The sequence below is a fragment of the Procambarus clarkii genome, chromosome 1 (genome assembly GCF_040958095.1).
Source record: "Procambarus clarkii isolate CNS0578487 chromosome 1, FALCON_Pclarkii_2.0, whole genome shotgun sequence".
NCBI classification, from domain to species: domain Eukaryota; kingdom Metazoa; phylum Arthropoda; class Malacostraca; order Decapoda; family Cambaridae; genus Procambarus; species Procambarus clarkii.
In genome coordinates this window covers 36,052,470-36,070,486 of record NC_091150.1, presented here as the reverse complement: position 1 = coordinate 36,070,486, position 18,017 = coordinate 36,052,470, and the positions used below count along the sequence as shown (strand labels likewise).

The 18,017-nt window shown below is 43.6% G+C and overlaps 1 protein-coding gene across 1 annotated transcript; it reads right to left on the bottom strand.

Moving 5' to 3' along the window:
• Positions 1 to 6,918: 6,918 nt before the first annotated feature.
• LOC138363018 (serine/arginine-rich splicing factor 4-like) lies at positions 6,919 to 7,563 on the bottom strand. Its single transcript, XM_069321769.1, has one exon. The coding sequence runs from the start codon at positions 7,561 to 7,563 to the stop codon at positions 6,919 to 6,921; it is 645 nt and encodes a 214-aa protein (XP_069177870.1).
• Positions 7,564 to 18,017: the final 10,454 nt, after the last annotated feature.

Here is an 18,017-nt window from a genome sequence, read left to right as displayed (position 1 = left end):
TAAACAGTTTTAATTCTGTGAAGTATGTTGGGGAACTGTTCGGTGTTGTTTGTGGGAATGCTGGCTGGTTTGTGTGTTTGTGGGGGTGTTTGTGTGTTTGTGGGGGTGTTTGTGTGTTTGTGGGGGTGTTTGTGTGTTTGTGGGGGTGTTTGTGTGTTCGGTGTTGTTTGTGTGTTTGTGGGGGGTGTTTGTGTGTTTGTGGGGGTGTTTGTGTGTTTGTGGGGGTGTTTGTGTGTTTGTGGGGGTGTTTGTGGGGGTGTTTGTGTGTTTGTGGGGGTGTTTGTGTGTTTGTGGGGGTGTTTGTGTGTTTGTGGGGGTGTTTGTGTGTTTGTGGGGGTGTTTGTGTGTTTGTGGGGGTGTTTGTGTGTTTGTGGGGGTGTATTTGTATGTGTGTGTTTGTGGGGGTGTTTTTGTGAGTGTGTTTGTGGGGGTGTTTTTGTGAGTGTGTGTGTGTTTGTGAAGGTGTATGTGTGTGTGGGGGGGAGGGTGTCTGGGGGTGTATATTTGTGGGGGACTGTGTTTTTGGGGGGTTGGTGGATAGCAGTATGTGTGTGTGGGCGGTGTCTGTGAGTGTTTGTGATATCAGTGTGTGAGGACGACAGGTGTGCGTGTGTGTGTGTGTGTGTGTGGAAGGGTGTCGATGTAAGTGAAGGGAACATGTGTGTGTGTGTTTGGGTGGTGTAAGTATATGTAGTTAGTGTCTGTATATGTGTGTGTATGTGTGTGTGTGTGTAAATCACTTCCTCTCTCGTTCGTCTTCTCTCTCTCCCTACCATTCCCCTCCTCCTCCCCCTCCTCCTCCTCTTCCTACCCCTCCTCCTGCCTACTCTTCGAATTAATTTATCCTCTCACAGACTTACCCCTTCTCATTCTCCATCTTCCTCTGCCTAACTGTTGAACAGTACTAGTTTATTCAACCTGTTGGACATATTAGCAGTCTACCTGTCGTGATCAGTAAGGGAAGGGTACAAGCTGCCCATCCCATACGCCTGGCCGTTCCTCAGGATGGAAAAGAGGTTACCTTATAGGTGTAAAAAAGAGCTCTTTACGGTAAGAATTGAGGAAACTGCAGAAGGTATATATATATATATATATATATATATATATATATATATATATATATATATATATATATATATATATATATATATATATATATATATATATATATATATATATATATATATTGGCCCATACGAGGCAGGCAGCGTGGAGTGTGCTCCTTTGTCAGACTTCGTGACAGGTAGCAGTGACGGGGGCAGCAGTGACGGGGCTAACAGTGACGGGGGGCAGCAGTGACGGGGGCAGCAGTGACGGGGCTAACAGTGACGGGGGCAGCAGTGACGGGGGCAGCAGTGACGGGGGGCAGCAGTGACGGGGGCAGCAGTGACGGGGGCAGCAGTGACGGGGGCCGCAGTGAGGGGGCAGCAGTGATGGGGGCAGCAGTGATGGGGGCAGCAGTGACGGAGGCAGCAGTGACGGTGGCAGCAGTGATGGGGGCAGCAGTGACGGGGGCAGCAGTGACGGGGACAGCAGTGACGGGGGCAGCAGTGACGGGGGGCAGCAGTGACGGTGGCAGCAGTGACGGGGGCAGCAGTGACGGGGGGCAGCAGTGACGGGGGCAGCAGTGACGGGGGCAGCAGTGACGGGGGTAACAGTGACGGGGCTAACAGTGACGGGGGCAGCAGTGACGGGGGTAACAGTGACGGGGCTAACAGTGACAGAGGCAGCAGTGACTGGATGGCAGCAGTGACGGGGCTAACAGTGACGGGGGCAGCAGTGACGGGGCTAACAGTGACGGGGGCAGCAGTGACGGGGGGCAGCATATTAACAACCAAGATAAGACAACTAAGAGATTCAAGTCAGTAAAAACATTTTGATAATTCTTGCTGGGATTTATTTTTCACTCGAAACCTCCCCAAGTCCCCTCCCCCTCTCCCCCTCTCCCCCTCTCCCCCTCTCCCCCTCCCCCTCTCCCCCTCTCCCTCTCCCCCCCCCCTCTCCCCCAGCTCCCCCCCCCCTCTCCGCTCACCACAAAACCACCACACCCCCGCCTAACAACCCCTGTGATCAATTCGCCCGCCAACCAATAAAATTTCGTCAGAGTCAAATGACCCTTCATAACGACATCTAATTGGGTCGTTAGCAAGAAGGTGGTGGTAATGGGTGCTAACGACCTAAACGGCAGATGGCAGGCAGCTGGCTCAGCGCGGGGCAGGTGGTGGCAGGGGCGGCTCTGTATTTCATTTGAGAGGAGAGAAATATGTCTCAGCTTACATGAGAGAGGAGAGGGATAGGAGAGGAGGAGAGGGGGAGGAGGGGGGGAGGAGATGGATGGAAGAGGAGGGGGGGAGGAGGAGAGGGATGGAAGAGGAGGGGGGAGGAGGAGAGGGATGGAAGAGGAGGAGGGAGAGAGAAGGAGAGAGATGGGAGAGGAGCCCACGGTTATGGGCGATGTCGGTGTGAAGAGAAATGGAGAAGAGAAAAAGAGGAAGGAGGACACTAATATTGCACCAGACGTCACCTGACAAGATGGACCATAGAGACCAACCCTCACTACGTGCACATGTTACCTGTGCCTCCAGCCCTCGCACCGAGCGCCTTCATCACCCTCAACAGAGAGGCCCAGGGGTTTATAAACCACAGAGAGGCCCAGGGGTTTATAAACCACAGAGAGTGGTTTAACCTGTGACGTCATGGCAGTAACCACGAGGAAGAAGGAACACTGTAACAAGCGTCTCAGAGGCATCTTAAGGACTAAAATTCAAGACATTCCAACTACGTCTCCACTGAGATCAGTGCCCCCACGACACAGCTTTATAAACATCATTGGGAATAGGATCAGATATCATTCATAAACTACTAGAGATACGTAACCTATTACCTTTGATAACTACCCAATTCAACCCTACGACTGTAGGTAGAATACTAGAACTCTTGTTTAACAGGTGTGTGTGTACCGAGAAGCGGGGTATACTCTGAGTATATATCCCCTGCTACCAGGGAGTGGAGAATAGTTTACATGATAGAAGACTCGCGGGCCAACCAAGACTCGCCATACATAATTGAAGATAAGGGTTAGGGAAAAGACGTATTTTCAACAAACCTCGATCATATATACTAACATTCCCTGCCCCTCCATACACACAAGCACGCCCTATACATGCTAGTGCACCCCATACATGCAAGCACAAACTCCATATGTGCAAAACCATCCACCAGGCATTTTTACATGTATGGGGTTAGATGCCTGTATATGCTAGCACACGCAATGCAACACCCGCCACACCCCATACATGCCAGCACACCCCATACACTGGCACCCGGATATACAAGTTCACCCCCATACATTCTACAACACCCTATACAAGCCAGTACTCCTCATCCTTCAAGAAAGACCAGATTAAACATTCATTGGTTTGGTAACAACGTTGTTACCGGGAAACATAATAGGTGGGTGAAACCATTGATTGTTTCAAGCGTAGGTTAGACATATATATATATATATATATATATATATATATATATATATATATATATATATATATATATATATATATATATATATATATATATATATATATATATAAATGAGTTTGGGTGAATATAAATAGGAGGTGCCACGTATGGGCCAATAGGCCTTCTGAAGTTTCATTGAATCTTATGCCTAACAAGAGCAATATTTAGCTGATGAATAACACCAGGTGTTCTTTTACTAATGTTTTTTAGAAATATATCCAAGTGTTCGAATTGCCTTATTTCGAACATTTATGCATTGAATTTTAGTTTCTTTCCTTACTAATCATGACCCCTAAGATCCCTTTCGTAATTTGACTTCGCAATCTCAACACCATCCAGCTGATATCCTGTGACCTTCTCTTCATTACCTAGCATCATTACATTACATTTGTCAACATTAAACTGTCAATATTTTGACCATTTCAGAACCCTATCTTCATCGTCATGAAGTGATTTTGAGAGTCTTTTTCCGAATTTATTTCCCTCCCGATTTTCGTATGATCAGCAAATTTGCAAATATTGCTGTTCAAACCTGAATCTAGATTTATATATATATATATATATATATATATATATATATATATATATATATATATATATATATATATATATATATATATGTGTGTGTGTGTGTGTGTGTGTGTGTGTGTGTGTGTGTGTGTGGGTGTGTGTGTGTGTGTATGTATATTAAAGATAACAGAGGTCCCAGGACAGAGCCTCGAGGCACTCCACTTACAACAGTTTCCCACTCTGTCTTAACCTCATTTACACTGTCTGTTGTTTTGCTATAACAATGCACTAATAAAAATGTAAGATAGCGCTGCCAACACCGTGAGCCTCTATCTTTTTAACCAATCTTTCATGTCCTTTCATGTGGAATATCAAAAGCTTTTCAAAAGTTAATGTACACAGCGTAACAAACTTTTCCACTTTCAACTGCCTCAATTATGCTGAATAAAATGACTTGTCAAATCAATAGCAAATTTGTCAAACATGAATGGACCTTAATAAAACAATGTTGTGAATTATTTATTAATCAATGTTTTTCAAAATAAAGACGAATGGCTTTTGCAGTTATCGGTTCAAGCCATTTTTCTATAATAGATGTTAAACTAATTGCCCCGATAGTTCCACGCAAGTGATCTATCTTCTTTCTTGAAATTTTGGTACCACATTAGCAACCTCCCACGACTCTGGCACTCTGCCTGACTCTAATGATTTATTAAATATGCTAGACAATGACTCACCAAGCTCCACTTTGCGGTATTGCCCGAAACGCCCGAAACGCTTTGCGTAATAGTGGCTTTAGGCATTGTATGTACTAGCTCTACCTATAAGTCAAACAATCCTTGTAAATATTTATTGTATGTATGTACCTTACCTAAATAAAATTGTATTGTATAAAATTGTATTGTAAAATTGTATTGTATTGTATTGTATTGTATTTAAGCGCCCTGGCAAACACACATCGTCCGGCCCTGGGGATATGTTGGACTTGTTTTTCTATTTCTTTAATAACATCTTCCCTGGTAACTTCTTAAGTAGTCAACCTATCCTCTTACCCACTAATCTATTTTACCTTCGGCTGAAGGTAACAATATATTATTCAGTAAATGGAGACAAATATATTTGTTTAAATACTACTCATCTCCTAGTCACTATCAGCTATATGACCTGTCTTAGTTTTTTATGGACCTGTCCTGTCCCTTAATCTTTGTTCAATATAACTGAAAAAACTTTAATATTTATCTTGGCTTGTCCCGCTATACGAGCTTCATCGTTTCTTTTCGCTCTCTTTATTTCTTGTTTAACATGTCTGACAAGTTTGACGAATTCTTTTTTCTACATTTGCCTTCCCCCATTCTTAGTCCTTTTGTGCAAAACTTTCTTTTTACATATGAGGTTTTTCAAACCCATAGTTATCCATTTCGGGACATTATTATTCGATCTAATCATTTTGTATGGTATATACCGTTATGCTTTGCTTAGAATAATTTGAAATAAATATATAAGTAATTCACAATCGACTTGAGAATGGTCCAGGACGGACCGAAAAGTCGTGGTCCCTTCACCTTCTAGTGTGTGGTCTGGTCAACTTACTTTAGCCACGTTATTGTGACTCGTCGTCTGCAAATAAGTTATATTTTTGAATCTACATCACAATCCTTAGTTACGTCACTCATCGCTAGGTTAACGTCTCGCTCCAAGACCGGCCCATCCCCCATTCCCAGGTCTGTCCACTCTATCCCACCCAAGAAATATCTTAGTCCATTAAAATCAACTTTTCAGAAATCTGGCACCTTAACAGAATTCTCTCAAACCACATCTAGGAATAAAGTTTTCGCACATTACTTAATCTGTTAAATAGCACAGTTGCAAAAATGTTATTAAGGGGAGATAGAGAGATGTAACAGCACGACAACACTTCACTGATAGAAGAGTAGTCTGTAGGATAGACGTTGCAATCGCCACACTGGTTGCAGCCTTGCAATAATAGAAGCTAACACTGCAGAGTGCTGATTTCTAACGTTAACCCAGCGGTCAAGTCTTAATGTATGTGACCCGCCTGCTCTAGCAAGAATGAGTTGAGTGGATAATTGCTGACGGCCTCCTTATGGTCTCCCATCAAACGAGCATCGCCCGTCTTATTGTAGACAGCGAGCTAGCCTTAGCCTCTTGTGGGCGAGACCTAGCTCCTTGGCCCCACACACACAAATAGGCTGACAATTTGAGAATATGATATTTAAGGTCCAGAGAGTTTCAAGGCTAGACACTGAGACCCCAGACCAGACATAGGTCTTGCCAGGCCGGCGATGTGGCCTTGACCTGACACCCCCCTCCCTCTGACCCCTTCCTTCCCCCTCTAAAGCCGACTCCCAAGCACAAACCTGACGCAGGACTCAACAAGCATTTACGCAACAATATACGAAACCTGTGCATCTTTCAACAATCATGGAGGCTTTGTTTAGATTTATTATGAAAACTAATTATGAAATATTATTGTTATAAACATCCTCGTAGTGCTTCGGAGCTCAGAAACGGTTTAATAAATGTAAGCAGAATCGCCATAATTGAGGAAAGATGTACCGGTTTCGTAAATGTTTACGTAAATGCTGCGAGGTGAGTCCTGGTCCAGAAAGCCAGTGTGTTCTCCCGATTCCCCCATTCCGTAAAAATTACAACTGTTTTGCCTAACCATAAACGTACGAATCCATGCAACCAATCCTTTACGAATTGGTTGGATTACGGATTGGATTGGTACGGATTACGTACAAACGTCAATATTTCGGTGCTTTAGTTATTACTAATATGTCACATTTTTATCGGATTAACCGATTCCGTCGAAAATGAGACAGGTGAGATGTGAGAGAACGGGCGGACTGTCTGAAGAATACGCTTCTAGGTTTCGTAGTTTTCTGTTTCAGGATTACAATATTCTGTTATCATCGCGTCCTCCCTTACTCCTGGAGTTACTTCTTTGTCCGACTCTTGGAGTTGTTTCTTTGTCCGACTCTTGGAGTTGCTTCTTTGTCCGACTCTTGGAGTTGTTTCTTTGTCCGACTCTTGGAGTTGTTTCTTTGTCCGACTCTTGGAGTTGTTTCTTTGTCCGACTCTTGGAGTTGCTTCTTTGTCCGACTCTTGGAGTTGTTTCTTTGTCCGACTCTTGGAGTTGTTTCTTTGTCCGACTCTTGGAGTTGTTTCTTTGTCCGACTCTTGGAGTTGCTTCGTTGTCCGACTCTTGGAGTTGTTTCTTTGTCCGACTCTTGGAGTTGTTTCTTTGTCCGACTCTTGGAGTTGTTTCTTTGTCCGACTCTTGGAGTTGTTTCTTTGTCCGACTCTTGGAGTTGCTTCTTTGTCCGACTCTTGGAGTTGTTTCTTTGTCCGACTCTTGGAGTTGCTTCTTTGTCCGACTCCTGGAGTTGTTTCTTTGTCCGACTCTTGGAGTTGCTTCTTTGTCCGACTCCTGGAGTTGTTTCTTTGTCCGACTCTTGGAGTTGCTTCCCTTCCAGATGGTGCCTTGTGTCTGGCCTCATTCCTGAGCATCCATCTTCATTACCTTGCAATTGTGTGTGTGTGTGTGTGTGTGTGTGTGTGTGTGTGTGTGTGTGTGTGTGTGTGTGTGTGTGTGTGTGTGTGTTTACTAGTTGTGTTTACTAGTTGTGTTTTTGCGGGGGTTGAGCTTTGCTCTTTCGGCCCGCCTCTCAACTGTCAATCAACTGTTTACTAACTACTTTTTTTTTACCCCACACCACACACACACACACACCCCAGGAAGCAGCCCGTGACAGCTGACTAACTCCCAGGTACCTATTTACTGCTAGGTAACAGGGGCACTTAGGGTGAAAGACACTTTGCCCATTTGTTTCTGCCTCGTGCGGGAATCGAACCCGCGCCACAGAATTACGAGTCCTGCGCGCTATCCACCAGGCTACGAGGCCCCTACGTGTGTGTGTGTGTGTGTGTGTGTGTGTGTGTGTGTGTGTGTGTGTGTGTGTGTATGTGTGTGTGTGTGTGTATGTATGTGTGTGTGTGTGTGTGTGTGTGTACTCACCTAATTGTACTCACCTAATTGTGCTTGCGGGGGTTGAGCTTTGGCTCTTTGGTCCCGCCTCTCAACTGTCAATCAACTGGTGTACAGATTCCTGAGCCTACTGGGCTCTATCATACCTACATATGAAACTGTGTATGGAGTCAGCCTTCACCACATCACTTCCTAGTGCATTCCATTTATTAACTACTCTGACACTGAAAAAATTCTTTCTAACGTCTCTGTGGCTCATCTGGGTACTAAGTTTCCACCTGTGTCCCCTTGTTCGTGTCCCACCCGTGCTGAAGAGTTTGTCTTTGTCCACCCTGTCAATTCCCCTGAGAATTTTGTAGGTGGTTATCATGTCTCCCCTTACTCTTCTGTTTTCCAGGGATGTGAGGTTCAGCTCCTTTAGCCTTTCCTCGTAGCTCAATCCTCTCAGTTCCGGGACGAGCCTGGTGGCATACCGCTGAATCTTCTCTAACTTTGTCTTGTGTTTAACTAGGTATGGACTCCAGGCTGGAGCTGCATACTCCAGGATTGGTCTTACATAAGTGGTATACAGGGTTCTGAAAGATTCCTTACACAAGTTTCTGAAGGCAGTTCTTATGTTGGCCAGTCTAGCATATGCCGCTGATGATATTCTTTTGATGTGGGCCTCTGGGGACAGGTTCGGTGTGATATCAACCCCCAGATCCTTCTCTCTATTTGATTCTTGCAGGATTTCCCCTCCCAGATGATACCTTGTGTTCAGCCTCCTGCTCCCTTCGCCTAATTTCATCACCTTACACTTTCCAGAGTTGAACTTCAGCAGCCATTTTCTAGACCATTCCTCCAGTTTATCCAGGTCATCCTGTAGTCTCTGTCTATCTTCATCCGTCTTGATTCTTCTCATAATTTTTGCATCATCAGCAAACATCGAGAGGAATGTGTGTGTGTGTGTGTGTGTGTGTATGTGTGTGTGTGTGTGTGTGTGTGTGTGTGTGTGTGTGTGTGTGTGTGTGTGTGTGTGTGTGTGTGTGTGTGTGTGCAGTAACTGTATATTGTGTAGGCCTAAAACACAAATTACACTTAACTTCAAGTGTTACCAAAAAAAAATTCGTCCTCTATTGATGGAAACGGTTGTTGAATAAGCTGATTGGTCAATGTATAGCAATGACGTCAGCAAGTCTTCCTGATTGGTACGCGCAGCACGTCAACCAGCCAATCAGGAAGCGTTACGCAAGTGTCATAAGGTTAATTTGATATCTCCACCGTTCATCTTCTCCACCATATATATATATATATATATATATATATATATATATATATATATATATATATATATATATATATATATATATATATATATATATATATATATATATTATAGACTGTGACACAAAGAGGGAGATCAATGATTCTAGTCAGAATCTTTTGTATTTTTCTTATGTTTTATTTTAATTGCGAAGGAAGTTGAAAAATTAACTCTCCAAAATTCCTTTTCCAGTTTGATTTGTCCTGATGCTAAGAGATGCGTTACGTTAACCCTTATTAACATTATCAAAGGCAAGAGTTAGAGTGGTTACAACATTGACTGATGGAGATTAAGCCACCACAGAGGAGGCACGGGCATGAATAGCCCGTAAGGGCTACGGTCACAAGTTGTGGTGGTGCAGGATAGAGCCGGAGATGAACTGAAAGTTAAAGTGAAGGTGAAACATATCTCACTTATAGGCCAATAGACCCACTCGTAACTCACCCATCTCCTATGTTTCCATAATGGCTGGGGGGGGGGGGCAGTATATGGCATACTGGGCCGTGTTCTCGAAGATGGTAGAGTATAATTGGTTATAAGTTGGCTATCTTGAGGTTATTTTGAGATGATTTCGGGGCTTTAGTGTCCCCGCGGCCCGGTCCTCGACCAGGCCTCCACCCCCAGGAAGCAGCCCGTGACAGCTGACTAACACCCAGGTACCTATTTTACTGCTAGGTAACACTAGCATAGGGTGAAAGAAGCTCTGCCCATTGTTTCTCGCCGGCGCCTGGGATCGAACCCAGGACCACAGGATCATAAGTCCAGTGTGCTGTCCGCTCGGCCGACCGGCTCCCTTGTTGATAGATGTGGCGTGGTTTGCTGGGAACATGTAATGCCTCTCCAGTGGTCCAAGTCTTCTGACGCCGCTGTATTTGTCGATATTTTGGTGTTGTTTGTCCTGACGTCTGTGCTGACCTCTAATACCAAAGAGCATGAAGGCCAGTGAGGGTGGCAGGGCGACTACGAAGGTGCTCGCTGGCTGGCTGGGACAGTGAGGGTGGCAGGGCGACTACGAAGGTGCTCGCTGGCTGGCTGGGACAGTGAGGGTGGCAGGGCGACTATGAAGGTGCTCGCTGGCTGGCTGGGACAGTGAGGGTGGCAGGGCGACTATGAAGGTGCTCGCTGGCTGGCTGGGACAGTGAGGGTGGCAGGGCGACTATGAAGGTGCTCGCTGGCTGGCTGGGACAGTGAGGGTGGCAGGGCGACTATGAAGGTGCTCGCTGGCTGGCTGGGACAGGGAGGGTCAGAGAAGAGGCTCAGGCAACACAATCAAATAGTTTCGCATCGTTTATATAAATGATATTGTTGTCAACACACTCACCTGCAAGAGATTAGGACTCACGTGGCGAGGAGGGTTAAAGAGGCAATCGGTAAATCTATGATATTAAAAAAATGATAGGAAGAGAGGGAGTAGGTTAACGTGAATATATATATATATATATATATATATATATATATATATATATATATATATATATATATATATATATATATATATATATATATATATATATATATACAAGGTGAAGAAAACCCTGCTAAAGAAAGATATTTGGGGGAGAACGTGATTAAATGGAATACTGATAATATAGAATAAAGAAAGGATCTCTTTTTTTTATTATTATTATTGTCTTTGCGTCTTCTTCTTTCCCCTTCCCTCCATCTCTCTCTCTCTCTCTCTCTCTCTCTCTCTCTCTCTCTCTCTCTCTCTCTCTCTCTCTCTCTCTCTCTCTCTCTCCCCCAAACCGGGTAATTCCAGCCAAGTGTGATAATCTAGCGGCAAAACAACTCAAACTGTGAGTGATCTGGTGGGCGTCGCCAGCTTTTGAGCACACCCAACACCACGTTGAGACAGACCTCCTCACTCGTATATCACTTGGACTGTTGAGGTCTGTCTCAAGATAGTCAGATATATCAAGGTCTGTCATGTGATATACCTCACTTGAATATCACTTGGACTGCAGCACTCTCGCCTCCTCACAGCGCACCTCGTCGTTCATTGTCTCTCACCTGCACAAAAAGATTTATTGACAATATACGAAAAATTATATAAGATAAAAAATGGCTGGCCAACAAATGTGAATCGTTCTGGATCAAATTTTCCCTCGTCCGCTCTCACGACTTGACCATTAGAAGCGGTAATGGTGCCTTTTATCTCTCTCTCTCTCTCTCTCTCTCTCTCTCTCTCTCTCTCTCTCTCTCTCTCTCTCTCTCTCTCTCTCTCTCTCTCTCTCTCTCTCTCTCTCTCTCTCTCTCAATATAAATTTGATTCCTCCTTCTCTCCGTTTGCTTTCTGGTTCTTCATCTCCTTATTTCTTCATCCACTTTCTCACTTTCCTTCAATCCTCCCTCTCCCTTTTCTTCCCTAATCCTTTATCCTCCTCCCTGCCCCTCATGTCCCTCCCTCCCTCCCTTTACTACTTTACTCCTTCCCTCCTTTACTTCCTGCCTCCTTCTCTTCCTACCACCATCCCTCCCTCCATTCCTCCTTCTCTCCTTCCCTTTACTCCCTTCCCTACTCTCTCCTTCCTACCCTCTTTCCCTTTCTCCCTCCATGCTTTTCTTTCCTCGTTACATCCTTTCCTTTTTGTCCTGCCTGCCTCCGTCCGTCTGTCCCTTCCTCACTTTCTCCATCCCTCTCTCTCTCTCTCTCTCTCTCTCTCTCTCTCTCTCTCTCTCTCTCCCTCCATCCCTCCTCATGTGTATTCCTTCCTGCATCCCTCCTTCCAATCTACTTTCTATCCATCTCCTTATTTCTATCTTCTCCCTCCCTGCCTTGCTCCCTAACTCCTACCTTCCCTTACATTCTTACCTCCCCCTCATTCTCCCTCCTTCCCTAAGCCATCCATTCCATTGTCTTTCCCCTCTCCTCCCCCATATTACCTCTCCAGGACAGGACGAAGAGGGGAGCAGGAGGAGGTGGAGGAGAAGGAAGGAAAGAAGTGGGGAAGAGGTGTAGGGTGGTCGTGGGGGTAAGACCCCCCCAGGCTGGACCCCCGTAGAGTTATACCCTAGGGTAAGTTTGTAGGGTAGGACTGTAAGGAAGGACCACTGGGAAGAATAGTAAGGATGGACAGGAGGGATGGACCACAGGATAGGAGTGGACGAGCACAGTGCAGACCAACTGCCTGTTTACTCTCTACCTTGGCCGTAACTGGCTGCTTCCTGTGTTAATTGGTCGTTACCAGTGAGTTACAGCATCACCCCCCTCCCCCCCCCCCCCACTCTCTCCTCTTCCCCACCCACCCCTTTTAACCCCTGCTTTTCTACTCCCCCCCCCCCCGCGACCTCATACACAGCTGTTCTGCTTTTCCAAATAAGTAGCTGTTCTACCTATACACACACACACATACACACACACACACACACACACACACACACACACACACACACACACACACACACACACACACACACACACACACACACACACACACACACACACACACACACACACACACACACACACACACACACACATACACACACACACACACACACACACACACACACACACACACACACACACACACACACACACACACACACACACACACATGATCACAACCTACAAAATCCTCAGAGGAATCGACCGGGTAAACAAGGATAAACTATTTAAGGGGACACAGGTGGAAACTGAGTACCCACATGAGCCACAGAGACGTTAGAAGGAACTTTTTCAGTGTCAGAGTAGTTAACGGATGGAATGCATTAGGCAGTGATGTAGTGGAGGCTGACTCCATATACAGTTTCAAATGTAGATATGATAGAGCCCAGTAGGCTCAGGAATCTGTACACCAGTTGATTGACAGTTGAGAGGCGGGACCGGAGAGCCAAGGCTCAACCCCCGCAAGCACAGATAGATGAGTACACACACAGGAATCTGTTGCAGCTGAATGTGACAAAGGCTGTTGGGCATGACAATCTCACCGTGGATACTAAAAGAGGGAGCAGAGGCACTAAGTGTGCCACTCTTTATGGTGTATAACAGGTCACTGGAAACACGAGACCAACCGGAAAGCTGGAAGACAGCTAATGTAGTTCCAATATACAAAAAGGGTGACAGACAAGAGGCGCTGAACTACAGGCCGGTATCCATACCATGCAAGGTGATGGAGAAAATGTTGTAAACATAAACTAGTAGAACAGCTGGAGATAAAGAACTTTGTAACACTTCCCCAGCATGGGTTCAGGGATAGCAAATCTTGCCTCACAAGGGTTAATAGAATTCAACGACCACACAACATTAATTAGGCAAATATGATAAGGGTGGGCAGACTGCATTTTTCTGGATTGCAGGGAAAGCCTTTGACACAGTACCTCATAGGAAACTAGTGCATAAGTTGGAAATAAAGGAAGGGCTAAACAGGAAGGTACTCCAGTTGATAAGGGAGTACCAAAGCGAGAAAAGACAGCGAGTCACTGTAAAGGGTGAGGTCTCAGAGTGGCGAGATGTCACTTTTGAGTCCCACAGGGCTCAGTTCTTGGATCTATTCTGTCTCTGATATATATATAAACGATCTCCCAGAAGGAGAGATCGTTCCTCTCGTTCCTCTCAATGTTTGCTGATGATGCAAAAATTATGAGGAGGATTTAGACCGAGGGAGATAGCAAGAGGCAATAAGAGGACCTAGACAACCGGAAGGAATGGTCCAACAAATGGCTAATAAAGTTCATCTTAAGTAAAGGTAAAGTAATGAAGCTAGATGAGGGAGCAGGAGGCCAGACACAAAGCACCGAATGGGAGAAGAAATCCTCTATGAAAAGGACAGAGAGACAACTTTGAGAAGACTTAAGAAGACTTAGGAGGATCTAGTTGTTAATATCACACTGAACTTGTCTTCTGAAGCCCAAATCAAAAGGATATTATTAGCGGCGTATGCGAGGCTGGCTACCATCAGAATTACCTTTAGAAATTTGAATATGAAATGATTTGGAACCTTGTATACCACATATGTCAGACCAATACAGGCGTATGCGGCCCCAACATGGCGCCTATACCTTGTCTAACATACGACGAAGCTGGAGAAGGTTTAAAGATATACCACCAGACTAGTCCCAGAATTAAGAGGTAGGAGTTACGAGGAAAGGCTGTGTGAATTGCACCTCACGTCGCTGGAAGACAGAAGAGTTAGGGGAGACATGAGGTATACAAAATTCTCAGGGAAATAGACTTGTAGATAAGAGCAGATTATTTAACACGGGAGGTACTCGCATAAGGGGACCAAAGGATACCTGATCAACCAGGCTGTGACTCATACGTCAGGCTGCGAGCAGCCGCGTCCAACAGCCTGGTTGATCAGTCCGGCAACCAGGAGGCCTGGTCGACGACCGCCGCGTCGGACGCTAAGCCCCGGAAGCACCTCAAGGTAACCTCAAGGTAGGACACAGGTGGAAGCTGAGTACCCAAATAAGCCACAGGGACAGAAAGAATCTTTTTCAGTGTCAGAGTAGTTAATAAATGGAATGCATTAAGAAGTGATGTGGTGAAGGCTGACTCCATATATAGTTTCAAATGTAGATATGATAGAGCCCAATAGGTTTAGGAACCTGCATAACAGTTGATTGACAGTTGGGAGGCGGGACCAAAGAGCCCAAACTCAACCCCGCAAACACAATTAGGTAAGTATATACACACAGACACACACACACACAATTAAATCCACCTGTTGATTGACGGTTGAGAGGAGGGACCAAAGAGCCAGAGCTCAACCCCCGCAAGCACAATTAGGTGAGTACACACACACACACACTCAACCTCTCTCCATTAGCATTCCAACATTTTTAAAGACCCATCATCCAACTCCCCACACCTCGCCCCCTCTTCTAACCTCCAATAGGCCTATTTTGCTGTCACTTTTATAGACAGGTTTGACAGAAACCTTCAGACGGGTTCCCGGAACGTACTACAGCAGCTGCACCAATTTTCACCCATTTTGATTACTATTTTAACGCTACTGAAATTTATCGAGAGCTGTCATGACCAATTAAAATATTTACAAATAAAAATTCAGGACTATTTCATGAGAGTGAAATATTTTTAGTGCCAATGTATATCGCAAGAAATATATATATATATATATATATATATATATATATATATATATATATATATATATATATATATATATATATATATATATATATATATATATATATTAGTAGAGGGCGAGGAGAGAGGGGAGGAGAATAGCAGAGATGTAGGAGAAGAAATTAGGAGGGAGGCAGGGAAGAGCGGAGAGGGAGAAAGATAAATGTGGAAGCCATAATGGAAGAGAGGGAGGGAGTGATGAACGGAGAGAAGAATGGAAGGAACGACAAGACAAGATAAAAAAAATAGTAGAGCTTAGAGGAAAGATGATGATACGAAGATTGAATGGAAGCAGAGAGAGAGAGAGACATGATGAAATAGGGAATATAGGAAATAGGGAGAAGCAGAGAGGCATGAGACAGTGGAGTCGAGGAGAGCAAACAGGTGGAAGGAGGAAGCAGGGATGATCGAGAGGAATAGAGAGAGAAGGAATGAGAAGTGCTTCATTTCCCACATTCAATATTCGATTTTTATCATTACTTAAAAACATTTCATATTATAATTTTTGACATTTTAAAACTTTAGAATTTTATGACCAGAGACACCTAAACAGAAGTCGAAAAAGTTATATAATATCCTTTCGCCATTTATTTTTTAAATTATGAAATGTAAATTTTTTAAATATATATTTTTTTATTTTCGACCAAAATAAAATTATTGGAAGCATGAAGTCGTAACTCTTGAGTGAGAGCGAACTCGATCGAGGGCAGCGTAGTTTACCGCTAGTTTTAAGCGCTTTTATGTTAGTTTTTAGCGCTTTTCACGGCCTACTTAGCGTAACAAGCGAGCAGTTAGCGCTGAACTAGGAGAATTACCTCGCCAGATTACCTCCCAAAACATTTTAGCCTTTTTCAGCGATTTTGGAAAATTTATATGTGAGGATTATGTCACGTTTAGCGATAGTGCTGCGTTCCTGCAGCTTTTTGCGCTATGTTCTGTATGGAACACTTTTTTTATCTGGTGGAAAGTTGAGTCTCTCTCTCTCTCTCTCTCTCTCTCTCTCTCTCTCTTTCTCTCTCTCTCTCTCTCTCTCTCTCTCTCTCTCTCTCTCTCTCTCTCTCTCTCTCTCTCTCTCTCTCTACAAAAGTAGTTCTATAAACAAGTTGAAGCAAAATAATAGAACAAATAATTCTTATTACTTGTAGTATACTTATTAGAATTTTTATTATTAATATTACTACCATTATATAGTCTTTAGCTCAGGTAACGATAACAATATCTAAAGCAGATGACCGGTCGCTCTACAGTCCCTAATGCACGATAACTCACTTTTCAAAACTTTTAATTTTATCTTTATGCCAACAGGATATTCACACGAACAATACCCTGAATTGGAATCATATTTCAAACTCATTTGGACAAAAAATAAATACATTGCAGAAGCCTTCAACAATTCATCAGTGGGGGAAAAAAATAAATTATACGTGAATAACACACGTCGGCAACTCCATCAGCTGACTGGGTAAACAAAAGATTTCGCGGGAAATTACTGGTTGAATTTTTGTGTATTTCTTTCACACATTTCGGTTTTGTTTGACTTGGGCGTAATGAGCCATTACTAATTAACATTGATCGTATTATTTACCTAGAACACAAACGAGAATGTGTTTGATTACGTGTGTAATACAAGACTTCGATTTGGCTACATAAAGAAGGAGGAAATTGAACCTTTGACCAGACACACGAGCAGTAAATGTTTATGAGAATAATTTGAGGAAATCTGTCATATTTACCGCCAAAAGAATGCCGTTGCGTGAGGAATAAAATGTTTGTTTATGAGGAGACTTCTCTCGAAATGGACTTTGCTAATAAACTAACATCGTTATACTAATTCATGATCAAAGGAAGAAATAAAATTGCTATGTCTCGTTATAAAAACGTGATTATATTTATACAGTAAATATAAATGCTAAATTATGTTGTATTTGATATATATATATATATATATATATATATATATATATATATATATATATATATATATATATATATATATATATATATATATATATATATACATATATATATATATATATATATATATATGTGAGGACGGGCTAGTTAATGAGGAGTGTGAGGCTGAGTTTGTAGGAGCGCAAAAGAGTATGAGGGAACAGTCGTGTGGAGACAGAGTTTAGTCTTATGAGAGAGAGAGAGAGAGAGAGAGAGAGAGAGAGATAGAGAGAGAGAGAGAGAGAGAGAGAGAGAGAGAGAGAGAGAGAGAGAGAGAGAGAGTGAGAGAGAGAGAGAGAGTGAGAGAGAGAGAGAGGCTTGGATGTGAGAGTCGGAGCACCTCTAGTATAGAGAATATTGCTCCCTGGAATGTGTGTCTCCCTGGCCATCTTCCTAACCTCAAGCAATAAAACATTTTTGCAATACTTAAATGTTGCAAATAGTTTTTATTATATTTGTTCATATAAAATACTGAGGGGCATATGATGGGTTCGAACCCCCGTCGGCGGACTTACCAGGCACACGTGCGTCAAGTTTGTTAGAAGAATAAATCCCCCCAAAAAAACCATGTTCGTTATATAAATTGTTGTATAAGTTTTCTTTCCCTTGTTCCAGTTGTGTGATTTAGT